Consider the following 18,468-nt stretch of genomic DNA (forward strand, 5'->3'; position numbering starts at 1 on the left):
TGTAATCCCAGCGCTTTGGGAGGGTAAGCCAGGAGGATCACTTGAGGTCAGGAGTTCAAGACCAGCCTGCCCAACATGGCAAGACCCTGTCTCTACTAATAATATAAAAATTAGTCAGGTGTAGTGGCAGGCACCTGTAGTCCCAGCTACTTGGGAAGCTGAGGCACAAGAATTGCTTGAACGTGGGAGGTGGAGGTTGCAGTGAGCTGACATTGCACCACTGTACTCTAGCCCGGGCAACAGAGTAAGATTCTCTAAAAAAAAAAAAAAAAAAAAAAAAGGCGTGTTGGTCTGTTGTGTGTTGCTGTAAAGGAACACCTGAGATTGGATAATTCATAAAAAAAAATGATTTGTTTGGCTTACAGTTCTAATAGCTGGAAGTTTGGGCATCTGGCAAGGGCCTCATGCTGCTTTGACTTGTGGTGGAGGGTGAAGGGAAGCCTGTGTGTGCAGAGATCACATGGAGAGAGAGGAAGCAGGAGTGGTGAGGTGTCAGGCTCTTTTTAACAACCAGCTTTCTTGGGGGATGAATAGGGTGAAAACTCACTCCCTGCCTCACCCCAGGGAGGGCATTAATCTATTCATGAGGGATCTGCTCTTATGACCCAAACACCTCTCCTTGGGCCCCACTTTCAATGCTGGGATCAAATGTCAGCATACAATTTGCGGGGACAAACATCGAGACTGTAGCAAGAGGGAAAAATAAAATGGGAAACTTCATTATCTTGGAGGCCACCTCTCCAGATTTGACTGCATCTACACTCTGCCTGGTTTTGTTTGCCTTTCAGAGTCCCCAGGTTGTTGCCTTTTGTGCACTGTCCAGAGGTTTGGGCTGTATTCAGCGGGGGATAGACTCTGGTGGGCTTTCCCCGATATAGTGGATCTGGAACTCTCTGAAGCTTTAAACTCCTCTGACACAACTCTGCCTTTCTTTATGGGTGTGCCTTAATCAGCCTCCTCAAAACTGTGTAATGGAACCCCAGCCCTACTGGTCAGCAGTTGAAAGAGTCATCAGGACAAAAGAATATCACAGCATCATTCCAGCTACCTTTTGAGGCAAAATAATGCTCCCAGAATTATAGATCTCCATATTCCATTGTCAGCCAAAAATCATAGAATGACCTGATATATTTTCGCTTCTTGTGTATTTGAATGCTAATTGTCCAGATCTGTGATCATTGATTGCACTAAAATTCATCTGGCCGAAATCATCAGTAAAGAGATTAATTGTACGCACTTCAGTTGTCCTGTTTCCCCTTTGGCCTTTGGGTTCCTGCTACCCAAATTCTGAATTGAATGTGGACTCTGTTTTGGGGCCAAGTGCTTTGCTTTTTTTCTTTTCTTTTCTTTTCTTTTTTCTTTTCTTTTCTTTTCTTTCTTTCTTTCTTTCTTTACTTTAAATTCTGGGATACATGTATAGAATATGCAGGTTTGTTACATAGGTATACATGTGCCATATGGTGGTTTGCTGCACCCATCAACCTGCCATCTAGGTTTTAAACCCTGCATGCATTAGGTATTTGTCCTAATGCTCTCCCTCCCCTTGCCCCCACCCTGCAGGCCCTGGTGTGTGATGTTCCCCTCTCTGTGTCCATGTGTTCTCATTGTTCAACTCCCACTAATAAGTGAGAACATTCGGTGTTTGGTTTTCTGTTCCTGTGTTAGTTTGCTGAGAATGATGGTTTCCAGCTTCATCTGTGTCCCTGCAAAGGACATGAACTCATCATCCTTTTTTATGGCTGCATAGTATTCCATGGTGTATATGTGCCACATTGACTTTATCCACTGTATCATTGATGGGTATTTGGGTTGGTCCCCTCCCTTTTCTCACTTTAGTTTTTCATTCCCAGCAGAATCCTAAAGCCTCTTTTTTCTAGCCCTGTGATATCAATCCTATTACAATGACTGCTCTTTCTGTCTCCTGTTTGAAATTCCTTAAGTTTGATTCCTGATTCTCGGAGATTTCCCCTTTGTCTTCCAACAGGGCTATTACCCTCGACATAGTCCTAAACTGGAAATGCTAAATACTGATGCTCCCAAGTGGCACAGTCAGTGAACATTTATATTTCCTTTGATATGTGCTTCTGCCAATGAGTGTTTCCTCATTCTCTAGAGATTTCCAGGCCTTAAGTAAATAATTAATTGCGTTGCTTCAATGACAACCAAAATATCTGTTTGAACTTCTTAGGTTTCTCTGCTACTAAGATCTAACTGTCATGTTTTATTACCCTCCGCTGTTCCCAACTCCTTTCAAACAGTCTCAAGCAAGTTTTTAAATTTTAACTTGCTTTTAAGAGGGTCCTGTCCTTCCTCCATGCTATGTAATAACAGTAACTAAGGGCTATGGGTGTATTATTTCCTTCAGTCCTCATCATGACCACATGGTAAATACTTTTATTATTCCCCATTTTACAGATGAAGAAACTGAAGCACAGAGAGAAATAGGTAACTTGTCTAAGATCCTGAAGCATTAAGTTACAGAACTGATTCAGACCCCAGCAGGTGGACACCAGAACCCTACTTCTTATCTTACTGTGGAATATGGCTTCCAATTTTAAAATTAAGGCAGTACTTGACACTCTGTGCTGGATCTAAATATCTTACTTTTTAAAAAATCTCTCTGATTAAAGGACTGTTCATTCATTTTCCTGACAGATACCTCCTTGCTTTGTGAAAGTTTAGATGTGAGTCTAGTGAATGTGTTTATGTTCACTTGAATCCTGCCCACGTCTACAACTTGAGTTTCCAATGTAGGTCTCCCTAGGTCAGTTCAACAGGCTTGGTGGGCTCACCTCTCTCTTCCCTACACGATAATTCTGCACACTGTCTAGGCAGGGTTTCTTACTGCACCTGTCATTACTGTTTCACTGTCCTGCTCCTTAAAATTTTTCAATATATTCCTAAAATGCTGATTTTCCTGGTCTTTCCCTCTCAAATTTGTTCACATTTCCCATGGTCAACCTGGGATAAGTCTTACACTTACCAGGAAAGGTTATGTTCATAATCTATCTACTGCCTTCAGAGTTCAGCGATTGTCTCTCAATAGTTTTTTTGATTGCCATAGATAGAGGTAGTCTTGGAGAATATACAGAGGGAGGAGCTCCTGCCCTTCTCTGACCTCCAGACCCTATTCCAGGGCTTGTCAAATTTAACATGCATTCTGGTCACCTGGGGGTCTTGTTAAGCTGCAGTTTCTGATCTGGTAGCCTGGGGTGGGGTCAGAGAGCCTGCATTTCTAACAAGCTCCCAGGTGATGCTGTTGCTGCTGGCCTGATTAATTAGGGTGCATTTTGCTTTCCCCTATTGCTACTGGTTCAGATGCAGATGCTGTGAGGTCTGGTGCTGTGCACACAGGGAGAAGCCTTGTTGCTCTGTTTGAATGGGTTCAGTTGCCATTGCCTTCTTTGGTTAGTGATTGTGAATTGGCTGCCATTTATTTTGATTTTCTACTTTTCTTGGCATTATATTTTCAGTTTTGTGCTTTCTTGTGTATGCCTTATAATGATGGCTTAGAAACTTTTGGTTTCCTCTTAATCTTTCCGCTCTTCAGGATTTGCTCAGTGATATTTCTCAGGTTTTGGCTTGTCTGTTTTGATCAACAGATTTGTTATGATTATTAGCCTTTAGTCTGAAATTCCTCTAGGAAAATTAACTTTATCTGAAACTCTTTAGCCCCTGACACATTCTTTTCCTATTTTGGAGCAATTGCTGGTATAAGGCAGTATTTCTTAAATCTGTAACAATTGGATTATAACAGAACAGACTTAATGGAGAATATTCATTTTATTCTTTTTGTCATGTTAGATAACATTTTCTCTTCAGGCGAATGGTATTTCCTGTGTCTCTATATGAAAAACAGAGTAAGGGCCGGGTGTGGTGGCTGATGCCTGTAATCCCAGCACTCTGGGAGGCCGAGGCAGGCAGATCACTTGAGGTCAGGAGTTCGAGACCAGCCTGGCCAACATGGTGAAACCCTGTCTCTACTAAAAATACAAAAATCAGCCAGGTGTGGTGTCAGGTGCCTGTAATCCCAGTTACTTGGGAGGCTGAGGCAGGAGACTCACTTGAACCCGGGAGGTAGAGGTTGCGGTGAGCTGAGATCATGCCAGTGCACTCCAGCTTGGGGAATAAGAGCGAAGCTCCATCTCAAAAAAAAAAAAAAAAAAGGAAGAAAATCATGTAAGCATAGTATATTAATGCAAACTTCTTAGTAATAGTTCTACTAAAGAAAAGATCTAGAAACTCTCCAGAATCAAGAATGCCTGTACAGCTGGAGGCTTGGAAATTTCAGCCCCCTGGTGTCATTAACAGAACATTCCACCTCTACCCCACTGTGGCCTGTGTACAGCATGACACTCCACAGTGGGATCTGGTGACGGCAAGGCAGTTTTATGTAACTATCCTTCAGAAGTATTCCCTATTATTTGCTTTCTTCTTTGTATTCCTTGCTCAGAAACCCTTTCAGCTTATGTGTATGGCACATTGGAAGTATCAGAAGCTTAGAGCCTGTTATGTGGAGAAATCCCCATCTTTTTATATCCTGTGAGGCAGGATAATGTAGAAGATGAGAGATGGACCTCTGGGACAAGATGGCTGCCTTCCAGTCCTGTGATGCCCTTCGGTAGTCACATGACACGGGAACAATTCAAATTTTCTCTGGGCTTCAGTCATTCATCTGAAAATTTGAGATAATAAAGACACCTACTTTCTAGGTTTGTTTTGAGGGTTAAACAGAATAATCTGTGCAAAGACGTAGGCCAATTCCTGGCACCTAGTATGGTTTTAATAAGAAATATTTATTGCCCAGCATAGTGGTGCATGCCTGTGGTCTTAGCTGCTCGGGAGACTGAGGCAGGAGGGTCAAGACCTTGAGCCCAGGAGTTCAAGACCAGCTAGACACAGTGAAACCTCATCTCTAAAAATAAAATAAGAGACTGGGCGCAGTGGCTCACACCTGAATTCCCAGCGCTGAGGGAGGCTGAGGCAGGAGGAGTGCTGGAGGCCAGGAGTTCAAGACCAGTCTGGACAACATAGTGAGACTCCATCTTTACAAAAAAAACAAAATAAAATAAAATAAAATTAGCCAGGCATGTTGGCATGTGCCTGTAGTCCCAGCTACTCAGGAAGCTGAGATGGGAGGATTGCTTGAGTCTGTGAATTAGAGATTACAGTGAGCTATGGTTATACCACTGCACATTCTGGGCTGGGCAGCAGAGTCTAAAAGAAGACGGAGGAGGAGGAGGAAGGATAAGGAAGGAGGAGGAAGGAGGAAGGAAGAGAAGGAGGAGGAGGAGGAGAAGGAGAAGGAGAAGAAGGAAGAGGAGGATGAGGACTTACATATCAACTAAACATAATAAGATAAACAGAAATGTTCAAATATAAGTAGGCTTCTGCTGGTTTTGAACCTCAGTGTTAGATTATCTAGAAGTTTATCATCTAAAATAGGTAATGAAGCCATGGACACAAATTTTGGAATTTCTGGGTTATTCCTGAATTAACTGTTTACTGTTTAGTTTATGATTATAAAAACGTTTAATACATGGGAATTTATTTCCTTGGCCCCTACAATGTATATATGTATAGGAAGATGGAAAGAGTATAAGTGTCATAGTCCTCCTTGGAAATAATTTTTGGCTGAGTGCAGTGGCTCATGCCTGTAATCCCAGCACTTTTTGGGAGGCTGAGACAGGTGGATCACCTGAGGTCAGGAGTTCTAGACCAGCCTGGCCAACATGGTGAAACCCCATCTCTACTAAAAATACAAAAATTAGCCAGATGTGGTGGCAGGCACCTGTAGTCCCAGGTACTTAGGAGTCTGAGGCAGGAGAATCACTTGAAACTGGGAGTTGGAGGTCTCATTGAGCCGAGATTGTGCCACTGAGTGACAAAGCAAGACTGTCTCAAAAAAAAAAAAAAAAAAGATAATAATTTTTTACCCAGTGTTTTCAAAGCCATTGGGAAAAGTGACACTTGCTTTGAAACTGTTTCATAAATATTGTTGAGAAAATACAAAATATTATTTTTCTATATTATCACAATGCTATATGGTTTTTATTCTTGTAGTTAATGATCAAGAAATAATAATAGACCAAGTTGTTACCATGGCAAAAATACAACAATGGAGGACTTTGAGCTGTGATCAGAAGTATTATGATTTTCTCTTCGTTTTGAAAATGTATTATTCTTAAGCCTCATTTTAGCCACCAAAACATCTCAATGACAGTTTCTGTTAAATTTCCTTCTGCATTTAAAAGTATTTTCTAGAAAGTGTGTTGAAACCAAATGTCAGGCTTTTAGTACATTTTCCTACATGACAAGTCTTATCTTCAGTGAAACCCAACTTTTTGAAAAGTAAAGTAATAAAGTCAAATAATGTGTGTGTGGGTGAGGGAGGGAGCAGGGAGAAGACTTGGGTGTTAAAAAGCAACTAAAACACTTTTCATGGTTTAAGCCAAAACAAGAGCAAAAATTCATCTTGTGGATATTTAGACAATTTTCGACTTGTTCTGTCTGGCTAGGAGGTACAAGAGAAACTAATAATAAATCTTTCTGTATATTTCACATTTTTAGCTTGAGCATATCGTACTATTCTGCTCTCCTTTGTGCTGAATCTTACATGCTGCCCAAAGACTGCTTGTAGAGCTAATTTGAATAAATAGGCATTTATTATAAGACTGTCACTATTTTTCCATAATACTGTGGCACAACACAAAGCCTCCCACATAAAGCAGAGTGAAAAGTAAGTGCTCAAAACTAAATGTGAGTGTTAGTGTGTTTATTAGAATTCTAATATCTTTTGTTGCACTTTGATGGAAGGCTTGTAGGAATTAGAGTTGGCTCTGGAGGATTTTATATAGATAACTGTAAAACCGAAAGGCATAATGAAATTCATGAGAATGTGATGGATTTAAAATTATAACCCTTGTATGTAAAAGGTAAATGTGATCTTTACTGGAATCACTGTTGGCTTTTTATGCCGTTGGTCAATCTTAAATATTTATTTTCAGACTTCATTTCTGGGCATAAACCACAAATCTGTTCATTCAACTGAGTTTTATGGTGTACCAGCTGTGCCAGGCACCGTTCTGAGCACATAAACAGTTTTGCCCTCGTGCCATTTATGTTCTAATGGGAGAAGATGGACCAAAACCATATTTATAATAAATTAGTAATAAATAATAAAATCACATGTATAGTTGTTAGAGGGCAATAAGTCTATGGAAGAAAGTAAAGTGGAATGGGATAAGGGGAATGAAGAGTTGGGGACATGGACAGGATAGATTTTGAATTGGGAGCTTCGTGGCCCCATTCTGTGCAAACTCTGAAGTAAGGCAGTTTCTCATGCCCCCGTCTACTTAGCCACGGAACACTCAGGGATGATTTTATTTTGACCTCTTAATTTTGTTGCACTCTTGTCATAGTTTTGAAGTAGAGTAAGATGAGTATTTTAGTCAGTCTATATAAGCGTAGGGTAAATAGCTGCGTGGAAAAAATGGTGCTCTATCAATAAGCTTCCCACTCCTTTTCACTTTTCTTTTGTTTTCCTTCCTTCCTTCTTTTCTTTTCTTTCTTTTCTTTCCTTTCCTTTCCTTTTCCTCCCCCTCCCCCTCCCAATCTTGGCTCACTGCAACCTCTGCCTCCTGGGTTTGAGCCATTCTCCCACTGGGATTATAGGCACCCCCCACCACACCTGGCTAATTTTTAAATTTTTAGTAGAGATGGAGTTTCACCATGTTGGCCAGGCTGGTCTGGAACTCCTGACCTCAGGCGATGCGCCTGCCTCGGCCTCCCTGAGTGATAGGATTACACCCATCCATATGCTTATTCTTTATGACTTTCATTTAAAATATATACATATACCACATTTCATTGATTTCAGTAATTATTTTCACAATAGTAATACATATTGCTGTTCAAGTAAATGTTCATTCACTCAGAATGTGCACTAACATGTAAATAAGTATAGAGTTGAAGGTTCAAAACACAACGCCTGAGAGCATGGCCATTAACAGTTTTTTTTTTTTTTTTTTTTTTGTCAGTATAAGAACATCATACCTGGTATTTCAAACCATTCTTTCAGTGCATGTATGGTTTTGGGTGTGCTTCTAGGCACTGATGTTATTGCCTCAAATCTTTTTCCACTCATTTAGCTTTGTTTTATTTTTTGTTTGTTTTTGTTTTGTTTTTTAGAGAGGATCTTGCTATGTTGCCCAGGCTGGACTCAAACTCCTGGCCTCAAGTGATCTTCCTGTCTCAGCCTCCCAAGTAACTGGGATTACAGGTGCAAACTGCTGCACCTGGCTTGTTTCTTTTTTGTTGTTTGTTTTTTTGTTTTTGTTTTTGTTTTTTTTGGTGGTATATGTCTGTATCAGATTCAAAAAAGTAGATTATTTGGGGGGACCATGTTTACAGAATGAAAAACTTGTATGCATCAACGATGAATTAATTTTGAAAGTATACTGTGCTAGCCTTCTAATCAAAATGTACTTTTTTTTTTTATACATAAACATTTGTTACAAATCATAAACACCTAAACGTATTTGGGGAATAAAAAGAAAATCCAAAACAGAACAATGAAAATACCCTACATCTCATAATTACATTACATGAAATGAGGCAATAATGTCAACCAATTTCAAGATCGTTTGGGGAAAAGCTGTCATATATGTCTACCTTCTTCTATGTAAATTAAAGTTGAGAATTTGCTATAGATTTTTAACCTTTTTAAGATAAACATAAAAGAATCTTTGCATGTAGTTAACAGTGACTGTTTTCTTAAATTTAAAATCTTAAATAGAAATCATATTAACATTTTATTGACACCTTAAATGGGTTGCATTACTTTGGTTAAAGTGAATGAAACTTTTTATAAAACCATGCAACACATTTGCTTACTTTCAATAAGGAGTTACTAATTAAATGCATAAAAAGGAATTTAAAATAGTATTATGCTTTTCTAATTATCTTAATTATCCAATTGACACACATTTTTCCCAAGACCTTCACGTAATACAAATTGATACACACAGCTTTATTCTTCCTTTCCAACATGGTTTTATAAATTCTTATGAAATATTTTTTCGATGAAGCAGATAAATATTTACATTTCTGGTTTGGCTATAAACATTCTTTTCAAAGCTAAGAGACACACCAATTTTAGTTCACTGCCTGAATTCCAGATTAATAAGCTCCAAAATCATTTTTAATGTGCCTTTTTGGCTTTTACTTACACATATCATCTTTGTGTTTGATTTTCCTCAGTCCTGAATTGAGAATCCTAACACATATGCCCAGTGTCTGTGGCCCAGGCCTGGTCTGCACATCATCCTCATTCAGTTTATGTTAGACTTCTCAGAGATTCTGCCCAGAGTGAGCTTTGAGATCACCAGATTTGACTTCTGCCACTTTTTGTAGCCTGCATCTCTGCCTATTCCAGGAGCATAATTAGTCATCACGAAGTATGGATTGCGTGGACTGGGGATGAGAGAGTCTGTGAAGTTCCAATTCACAGCCATAAACAGACAGCAGAGCAACAGCTACCCGAGTTCGTGTTTTATCGGCATGTTCTTTTCAAAAGATCATAGGTAGAGTGGAAAGAATGCAGACTTTTGAGTTAGACAGACAGGCTTTTGAGCACCAGCTAAGCCACATGCCAGATGTGTGACCTTTGGGAAATTACCTCACCTTTCATTGTCTCAGTGTTCTCATCTGTAAAATGAGGATAATGATACCTTTCTTGCAGGGATGTTTTGAGGATAAGTAACAGTGTATGTGAGCCATGTCACACATGACTGTCATGTAAAAAGAACTCACTATGTCATCATCATAATTATGCCACAGCCTATTGTCTGTGATTTAAAGATGGGCTGTTTAGATTCTGTTCTCTTCTTCACTTTATCATTAGCAAGCTCAGTTGAAAACGAACTACGGAGCAATCTACTTATATATGCCCGTGTAAGTATATTTCACCAATTGTGATAAAAATTTCTTTATCGAAGGGGTAAATGAAGCTATCCTATTGCAGAGGCATATGAATAAACCTAACTCAGTGTGCATCCCTAAATTGCTTGGAATGTAAATAGATTTTATATTCCAAATACAAACCAGGCAACTAAAAATGTTGTTAACTTAGGCCTAACACTAGAAAGAGGATACGGGACAGGATTGTGCATCTGAGCTGTGGTCTTTTAAAGTCAAGGGGAGACTCTAGAACTCTCCAGTGGGGATGGCAGAATTGATCCAGGGGCCTGACTGGGAAAATGCTGTTTGTAGGCCCACTGGACAATTTTGCAGTAAGAATGATTGAAATTATGTCTCTATTTTTAACCTTTCTTGGGAGGATACTTCTGCCTTTGAAGATGATGACCTAGAATAACCTAATTTAGGGAAAATTTTCCAAATAAAGTCATTTGCCTGTGAATGTTCTTGGCACCCTACATGGGTATATACTCCACAAGTGTGGGGTGAAGTGAGCTTGCTTGTAAGGGTTAGATTGTAAAGTTATCATATCACCTAGGCCCAAATTCGAATATAGTCAAAATTTAAGGATATCACATTAGAGATGGCATATTTTTTTCCCACTAATTCAAATATACCTAGTTTTTTTTCCCTAGAGAGTTAATTTTTTTTTTTTTTTTTGTAGTTAGGAAAGATTTTTAAGAATAAGAAAGGAAATGCTAGACTCTCACTTGGCAAAGTATCTCACACCCTAGCAATCACTCCAGAGCTGAGACCTTCTAAGGAAATGGTGAATTTACATCCCTTCCTGTAGTTCTAGTTGTCTTGAGGGGCAAGGCAGGCTGGGGCACTCTATTTGCAATTTTTTTTTTTTTTCAGACGGAGTCTTACTCTGTCACCCAGGCTAGATCGCAATGGCGCCATCTCAGCTCAGTGTAACCTCTGCCTCCCGGGTTCAAGCAGTTCTCCTGCCTCAGCCTCTCAAATAGCTGGGATTACAGGCGTGTGCCACCATGCCCAGCTAATTTTTGTATTTTTAGTAGAGATGGGGTTTTACCATGTTGACCAGGCTGGTCTTGAACTGCTGACCTCAGGTGATCCGCCTGTCTTGGCCTCCCAAAGTACTGGGATTACAGGCATGAGCCACCGGGCCTGATGTCTATTTACATTTTATAATAGTGTTTTGCTGTGTTTGCTTATGTGTGTGTGTGTGAGCATATATAATTGGGTTTGCGTTATTTGTACTTAGAAGTTACCTTCATTGCAATACCACTTGTTTTCCTTGTGTTTTCTCTATTTGAAAAAGTGAGTTTTAGAACTTACTCTGAATACTTTTTGAACCTTTAAAGTAGGTAAATATGTAAGCCCCTACATGGTGCCTGGCGTATTATAGACAACCAATAAGCACTTATGTCTTTCGCCCTTTCCCTCAGAAGTCTTATCTGTCAATGCATTCTCAGGTTTTACCTCGATGTGAATACATTCACAATGGAACCCCAGCCCTGTCCTCTCTGTTACGTGGCAGCCCTTGTCTGAGTTTTGGGAGCAAGATTTCCTTTCTGTAAACTCACTGTACCTAGAGTAATCCATCACTTCCCCTTTTATCTTAAGATAAAGAGCCAAGTTCAAATGTGAGTTCCAGCCACTTCTATTGGTGAACTTGAGCACATTATCTAATCATCATATCCACACGTTCTAGGGGCAAATACTTTTTAACTTTCTCTCACACTCCTTTGGTTCATTCAACAAAGTTTCACCTGCATAATAGCATCATTATTGAGTATAATTTAAATAATCTAACTAGGGCCTTCAATTTGCCAACTAGGGAAGCCGTTGTTGAACAAGGCAGAAGGCATTCCTGCTTTCACAGAACTCATGGTCTGTTAGACAATCAAGACAAGGAAGCAGGCAAGTACAATGTAGTGTGATAATTCCTTGGAAGTGGGAGTACAGGAAACACATGAACTCGGGAACCTAACCCAAATGTAGAGTGTCATAGAATATTTCCTTAAGGTGCATCTGAGCTGAATCTTAAACAACAAGCGAGAATTAGTCAGGTGAGAAGACAGGACTGTGCATAGAAGAGCAAGTAGCATGTGATGAAGACCCAACACACGAGAAGTGGCCATGTTTCAGGAAGCAGGAGAAATTTCATGGAGCTACAGCGTACAGTGCAAGGAAGGAGTGGCAAGAATTAAGATGAGAGATCATAGTAACTTGCATCATGCAATCTATATAAACCTGTTAAAGAATTTACGTTTGACTGTGGACACAGGATAAGACAAGTGGGAGGTGCTGGTGAGAAGTTGGGGCCGTAAACCAGGATGGTGGAGAGAAGAGTGAACTACTGTGTGGGTTTTCTGCACTCTGGTTCAGGTGTGGGTATGGAGAGGGGCCAATGTGTTGATCTTAGATGGGATGTTTCCTTGGCACGTGATAGGGTTTGGATCTGTGTCCCCACCCAAATTTCATGTTGAAATGTAATCCCCACTGTTGGAGGTGTGGCCTGGTGGGAAGCGATTAGATCATGGGGGTGGATTTTCCCCTTGGTACTGTGTCGTGATAGTGAGTTCTCACAAGATCTGGTTGTTTAAATGTGTGTGGCACTCCCCTCTTCTCCTTCCTCCTGCTCCCATTTGAGACACCTTACTCCCCCTTCACCTTCCGCCATGACTGTAAGTTTCCTAAGGTCTCCTCAGAAGCCAAGCAGAGGACAGAATCATGTTTCACATGCAGCCTGTGGAACTGTGGGCCAATTAAACCTCTTTTCCTTATAAATAACCCAGTCTCAGGTATTCTTTATAGCAGTGTGAGAACATACTAATGTGTGATAAAAGGACAGTGTGTAAGAGAGTTGAAGATACTAGCAAAAGAGTGGAAGACACCATGGCCCATGGAAGTGGAGGTGTGAAGGGCTGTTGAATTAAGGGCTGGAGAAGAATTTAGAGTTAAGGGAAATGTGGAGCTTTTATTGTTGTTCTTGTTGTATTAAGGTAAGAGAGGCTTTATCAGTTTTAAGTGCTGATAGGAGCTAGAAGCAAGAGAAGTGAAGATGCAGGGAGAGAGATCTCTAAGAGAAGGTGTGATAGTATATGGCTGGAAGGAAGGATAAAGGCTGCTCTAGGATGGGCATTGTGGGCATTATTTTTGAGACAGTCTCACTCTACTTCCCAGGCTGGAGTACAATGGCGTGATCATGGCTCACTGGAACCTCTGCTTCCTGGGTTCAAGCGATTCTTGTGCCTCAGGCTCTTGAGTAGCTGGGATTACAGGTGTGCACCACCATACCTGGCTAATTTTTGTATTTTTAGTGGAGACAGGGTTTGCAATGTTGGCCAGCTGGTCTCAAACTCCTGGCCTCAAGTGATCCACCCACCTTGGCTTCCCAAAGCGCTGGGATTACAGGTGTGAGGCACTTCCCTCAGCTCCATGTAAAGATTTTAATCTTTTTTGGAAGACCCACTGGAAACTACATATCCAAGAATGTCAAGCACGGATGCAACAGGACCAGAATAACTCCTGAAAAGACCTCTCTGGCTGCCAGGTGATGCTAGGTAATATGGAAGGACAGCAGATGTAAGGCAGATAAAAGGCTGTTTCAGGACAGGAGGCAAAAGAGAGGTATAGTGGCAGCAGTGGCAATGGGGAAGCGTAGATCTGAAGAATGTTTAGGAGGTGAAATTGGCAGCCTTTGGTGGTTGATTCTAGGGATATACAAGAGAGAAGTGACCAGGAGGTTCCCAGGTATGGGTAGAGAGGAGCCTGGAGAAAATTGAAATTGCCATCATGGGGATCTAAGAAATCCAGCTGATAGTTTGCTGAGAATGATGGTTTCCAGCTTCATCCATGTCCCTACAAAGGACATGAACTCATCATTTTTTATGGCTGCATAGTATTCCATGGTGTATATGTGCCACATTTTCTTAATCCAGTCTCTCATTGTTGGACATTTGGGTTGGTTCCAAGTCTTTGCTATTGTGAATAGTGCCACAATAAACATATGTGCCCATGTGTCTTTATAGCAGCATGATTTATAATCCTTTGGGTATATACCCAGTAATGGGATGGCTGGGTCATGGCACATGTATACATATGTAACAAACCTGCACGTTGTGCACATGAACCCTAAAACTTAAAGTATAATAATAATAATAATAAAAAGAAATCCAACTGATAAGGAAAACACAAAATGGTTGCTGGAGCACATGAAGGTCCTGGTTTATGCATGGAGACCAGGAATGCATGATGTTATTGCTGTCCAGGGGCTGCATGGGTTTTCTGCACTCAGTAGCTCAGCAGTGGGTATGGAGAGAGGCCATTGGGTTGGTCTTAGATGGGAGGTTTCATTGGCAAGTGCGATAAAGGACAAGTGTAAGAGAGATGAAGACATTAACAAAATCATAGAAGTGAAAGGCTATGAGATTACAGAGAAAGAGAAATAAAGGCACTAGAGGTTCTTATATGACCATAGGTGTGGGAAGAATAACTGAATGAGTGATCCAAGAAGATCAGAGAATGATAACCATACTGGGAATTTAATATTTTCATAGTGAATCAGCTCCTAGTGATGGCAGAGGCCAGGCGTGCCATGTCATGGTTGAAGTGGAGAGGGAGGTCACCAGAGATCAGGAAGTCCAAGGCTGCATTTGGAAGCGATTTCTACATGGATATTGATGTCACCCAAGATGATGGCAGGATTTGGGGTGCAGGGAATGACAAGGGTCAGGTGCTAAAGTTATAGAGAGTGGTTTCCACAGGGGCAGGACTGCCCAGTGGGGTGCATTATGGACATCGTTAGGGAACTTTTTTTGATGTCAAAATGGCTGATGGGTAGAGGGATGTAGACTTGACCCTTCTATAGAACAAAGATCTGACTGCATCCCACATGACTTCAACATGCCATGCTAGACATTCAAGGACTGAGTAGATGATGCAGCATATGGTGGGGTTTCTAGAAAAGCAAACTGTCTGGCACACTGAAGCACTGTCTCATCTCACATACTATTCTTTAATTTATTTTATTTTTGAGACAGAGTCTCACTCTGTCACCCAAACTGGAGTGCAGTGGTGCAGTCTTGGCTTACTGCAACCTCTGCCTCCCTGGTTCAAGTAATTCTCCTGCCTCAGCCTCCCAAGTAGCGGGGACTGCAGGTGCCTGCCACCACGACTGGCTGATTTTTGTATTTTTAGTAGAGACAAGGTTTCACCATGTTGGCCAGGTTGGTCTCAAACTCCCGACCTCAAATGATCTGCCTATCTCGGCCTCCCAGAGTGTTGGGATTATATGTGTGAGCCACCGCACCAGGCCCCATATACTACTCTTGGGTAAGCCCAAGTCATTTGTATTGTTTTCTTCACTTCGATAGCCTTGACATGCTATCCTTAGGTGTTTCCCTCTTTCCTTATCATATTCAAGGAAGTCTCATCTGTGGTTTCTATCCAAATGCTAGTTCTTATTCCTGGATTTACATGTACCACTGGGCTTTTGTTTTCCTGTTCTTTCTTGTGCACAGTAGCTCCTGATCTTTCAAATCCAAACTTATTTATTATAAGTAGGTGCAAACATCTGACTTGGTTAGGTTTTCTGCTCTAGTCATGCCAAGCATTTACATATTGAAATACATATTGCTTTATTATAAATTATTTTTTCTCCTTTCATATATTATTTTTAGTTAGGTCAATGTATTAATTTGGAAGGGAGAATTATGTCGATAAGTTAGTTATATTAGCGATTAATTCCATTTCAGGATATAAATGCGGTATCATGGCATATTTATTATAAGAGGAGAATTGAGAGTTGCTGTCTTAGAGAAAAGGGAAAGTTGCCAGAGAATTGATACTGGACAGCAGTGTGGAGAAAGGTTGAAGGTGGTAGTGAATGACCACCTGGGGACAGGTGTTTTTATACAAGGGTCAGGAACCTAGAAATGGCATTAGAGCAAGAACAGCACAGTCCCCAACTTCCCCCTCTTCATCTTTGCTCATCCTTTTCCCTCCACCTGGGATACCCACCCTACTTCTCTTTACACCTGCATGTTCTCTGTTGTATGGTGTAAAACCTTATTCTTTCAAAGCCACCTGTGACCTCCTCAAGGTGGAAGAAGACATAGGCAAGGCAGTGAACAGTCAAGTACCTGGACACTGTGCTAGGCACTGTGCACGCATTCTCAGTTCTCATTCATTCCGCCCAAGGAGGAGAGGGAACAGGCACACTTGTAGAATTAAAATGAAATCTAATTATGCCCCTGGCTTTCCCTTCCAGTATCACCAGGTGAGGGCATAGCAGATGGGAAGAGACGGGACTCTACCTGAGGGCAATGTGGTCCTGTAGCTTGTGTCACCCACTGAACCACACCATCCTTAAATGGACCCTGATGACAGCATTGTGAGAAGCTTTTAGTTGGAAAGCAATGCTGGAAAGGGGGCACTTATGCCTGTCTAACTTTTGATTTCAGACTCATATTTGAAACTGCTCCTTGTTTTTTGTTTTTCTGGCCCCAGACTCATAATTAACCAGTGACTTTCTTTAAGATCAGAGTCCATTTATCATCTTTTGTTGTCCACAGAATCTACTGTATGTCTTGCTCCTTATAGGTGTCCAGTGTGTATACATTGATTGAGTAAAGTGTGTAAGGTCTATGCAAGTTTTCAAATGCTTAAGGAAGTCTGTAGTGCAGGAAAAGGTCTCAGCACATGTAAATGTGCTGATTGTTTAGCAGATGTAAAATGCGTAACTGAATTTGCATCCCAAATGAAGTCAGGGTGAAAGGTTTTGTTTTATTAACACTTAAAAACATTTAAAATTGACATTATCACTATCTGCATTATGCAGTTGAATTTTCTCAGGTAGACATGTTTTTAGGCTCTTGTGGGTAGCTTATTATTTGGTAATACTTACTCTTTTTTGGGGGGGTGGGGGGGAAGGAGTCTCGCTCTGTTGCCCAGGCTGGAGTGCAGTGGCGCGATCTCGACTCACTGCAAGCTCCACCTCCCGGGTTCATGCCATTCTCCTGCCTCAGCCTCCCAAGTAGCTGGGACTACAGGCGCCCGCCACCAAGCCCAGCTAATTTTTTTTGTATTTTTAGTAGAGACGGGGTTTCACCGTGTTAGCCAGAATGGTCTCGATCTCCTGACCTCGTGATCTGCCCACCTCGGCCTCCCAAAGTGCTGGGATTACAGGCATGAGCCACCGCACCCAGCCTAAATACCCTAGAATATATTTCGTTTAAACATAAATCTTTCTATCCTTTTTGAGGAAAAGGTGAGGATTTCAATTGAAAAAGTAAAAAAGCAACAAAAGAAATCTAGCATTTTCTTAAGTTCAAGTTAACGGAAAATAATCTCTTTACTTAGGATGCAAAGCTGTATCCATGTTTTCAGTCTGTCTTAGAGACTCATGTCAGTTACAGAAATGTTTATGTGGTGTTTTGTCCGATAGTGAATTTCTGTTACCCTGTTTTTCAGGTCCTGTGGGAGTAGGGCTGAATGAACTGAAACGAAAACTGCTGATCAGTGACACCCAGCACTATGGCGTGACAGTGCCCCGTGAGTTCTGCGCTATTCAGTGTTCCTATGACTACACTTACAATAATTTTAAATTTTTAAAAAAGTATTTTAAAAAATTTTTAACTTGTTTTTAAAAATTTTTGGGCACATGGTAGGTGTACATATTTATGGGGTACATGAGTTTTTTTTTTTTGAGGCAGAGTCTCATTCTGTTGCCAGGCTGGGGTGCAGTGGCACAATCTCAGCTCACTGCAACCTCTGCCTCTTGGGTTCAAGCGATTCTGCCACAGCCTCCCGAGTAGCTGGGAGTACAGGCACGTGCCACCACACCCAGCTTATTTTTTTGTACTTTTAGTAGAGGCAGGGTTTCACTATGTTGGCCAGGATGGTCTTGATCTCTTGACCTCGTGATCCACCTGCCTCTGCCTCCGAAAGTGCTGGGATTACAGGTGTGAACCACCGCACCTGGCCGAGATGTTTTGATACAGGCATGAAATGCTGAAATAAGCACATCATGGAGAATGCGGTATCCATTCCCTCAAGCATTTATCCTTTAAGTTACAAACAATCCAGTTACATTCGTGATTTTAAAATATACAATTAAGTTGTTGTTGACTATAGTGACCCTGTTGTGCTATCAAATAGATCTTCTTCATTCTTTGTAACTATTTTCTTTTTGTACTCATTAATAATGATTGCCTAATACTTACCAAGCACGTATGGTATTAAGCACTGTTCTGAGCACTCACTCATCTAGACCTCCCAGCTGCCCCAAGAAGTATATAGTGACATTGTCCCCATGTTACAGAGGAGGAAACCAAGGCAAAAGTGGTTAAAGGATTTGCCCTAAATTACACAGATTTTTGGCAAAATATTTGTTAATCACAGCTTCCCTACTCTTAGGTTTTTATGGTGGATTTTAGTACACATATGACATCAAATTATTACTTACAAATTTTCTTCTAAATAAAAGTCTAACAATTCTGTTTCCTAAAATAAGTGCTG

General features: G+C 40.9%; 1 protein-coding gene across 8 annotated transcripts in view; it reads left to right on the top strand.

The window, feature by feature from the left end:
• MPP7 (MAGUK p55 scaffold protein 7) overlaps window positions 1-18,468 on the top strand; it is a 262,894-nt gene that overhangs the window by 227,500 nt on the left and 16,926 nt on the right. For all 8 annotated transcript variants that reach the window (XM_032144508.2, XM_058436591.1, XM_058436596.1 and 5 more), the window contains one exon: window positions 17,422-17,502. In XM_032144508.2, the coding sequence (XP_032000399.1) occupies window positions 17,422-17,502 (81 nt within the window). The remainder of the gene's footprint in view (window positions 1-17,421; window positions 17,503-18,468) is intronic.

The sequence above is a fragment of the Hylobates moloch genome, unplaced genomic scaffold (genome assembly GCF_009828535.3).
Source record: "Hylobates moloch isolate HMO894 unplaced genomic scaffold, HMol_V3 SCAFFOLD_3, whole genome shotgun sequence".
Classification (NCBI taxonomy): domain Eukaryota; kingdom Metazoa; phylum Chordata; class Mammalia; order Primates; family Hylobatidae; genus Hylobates; species Hylobates moloch.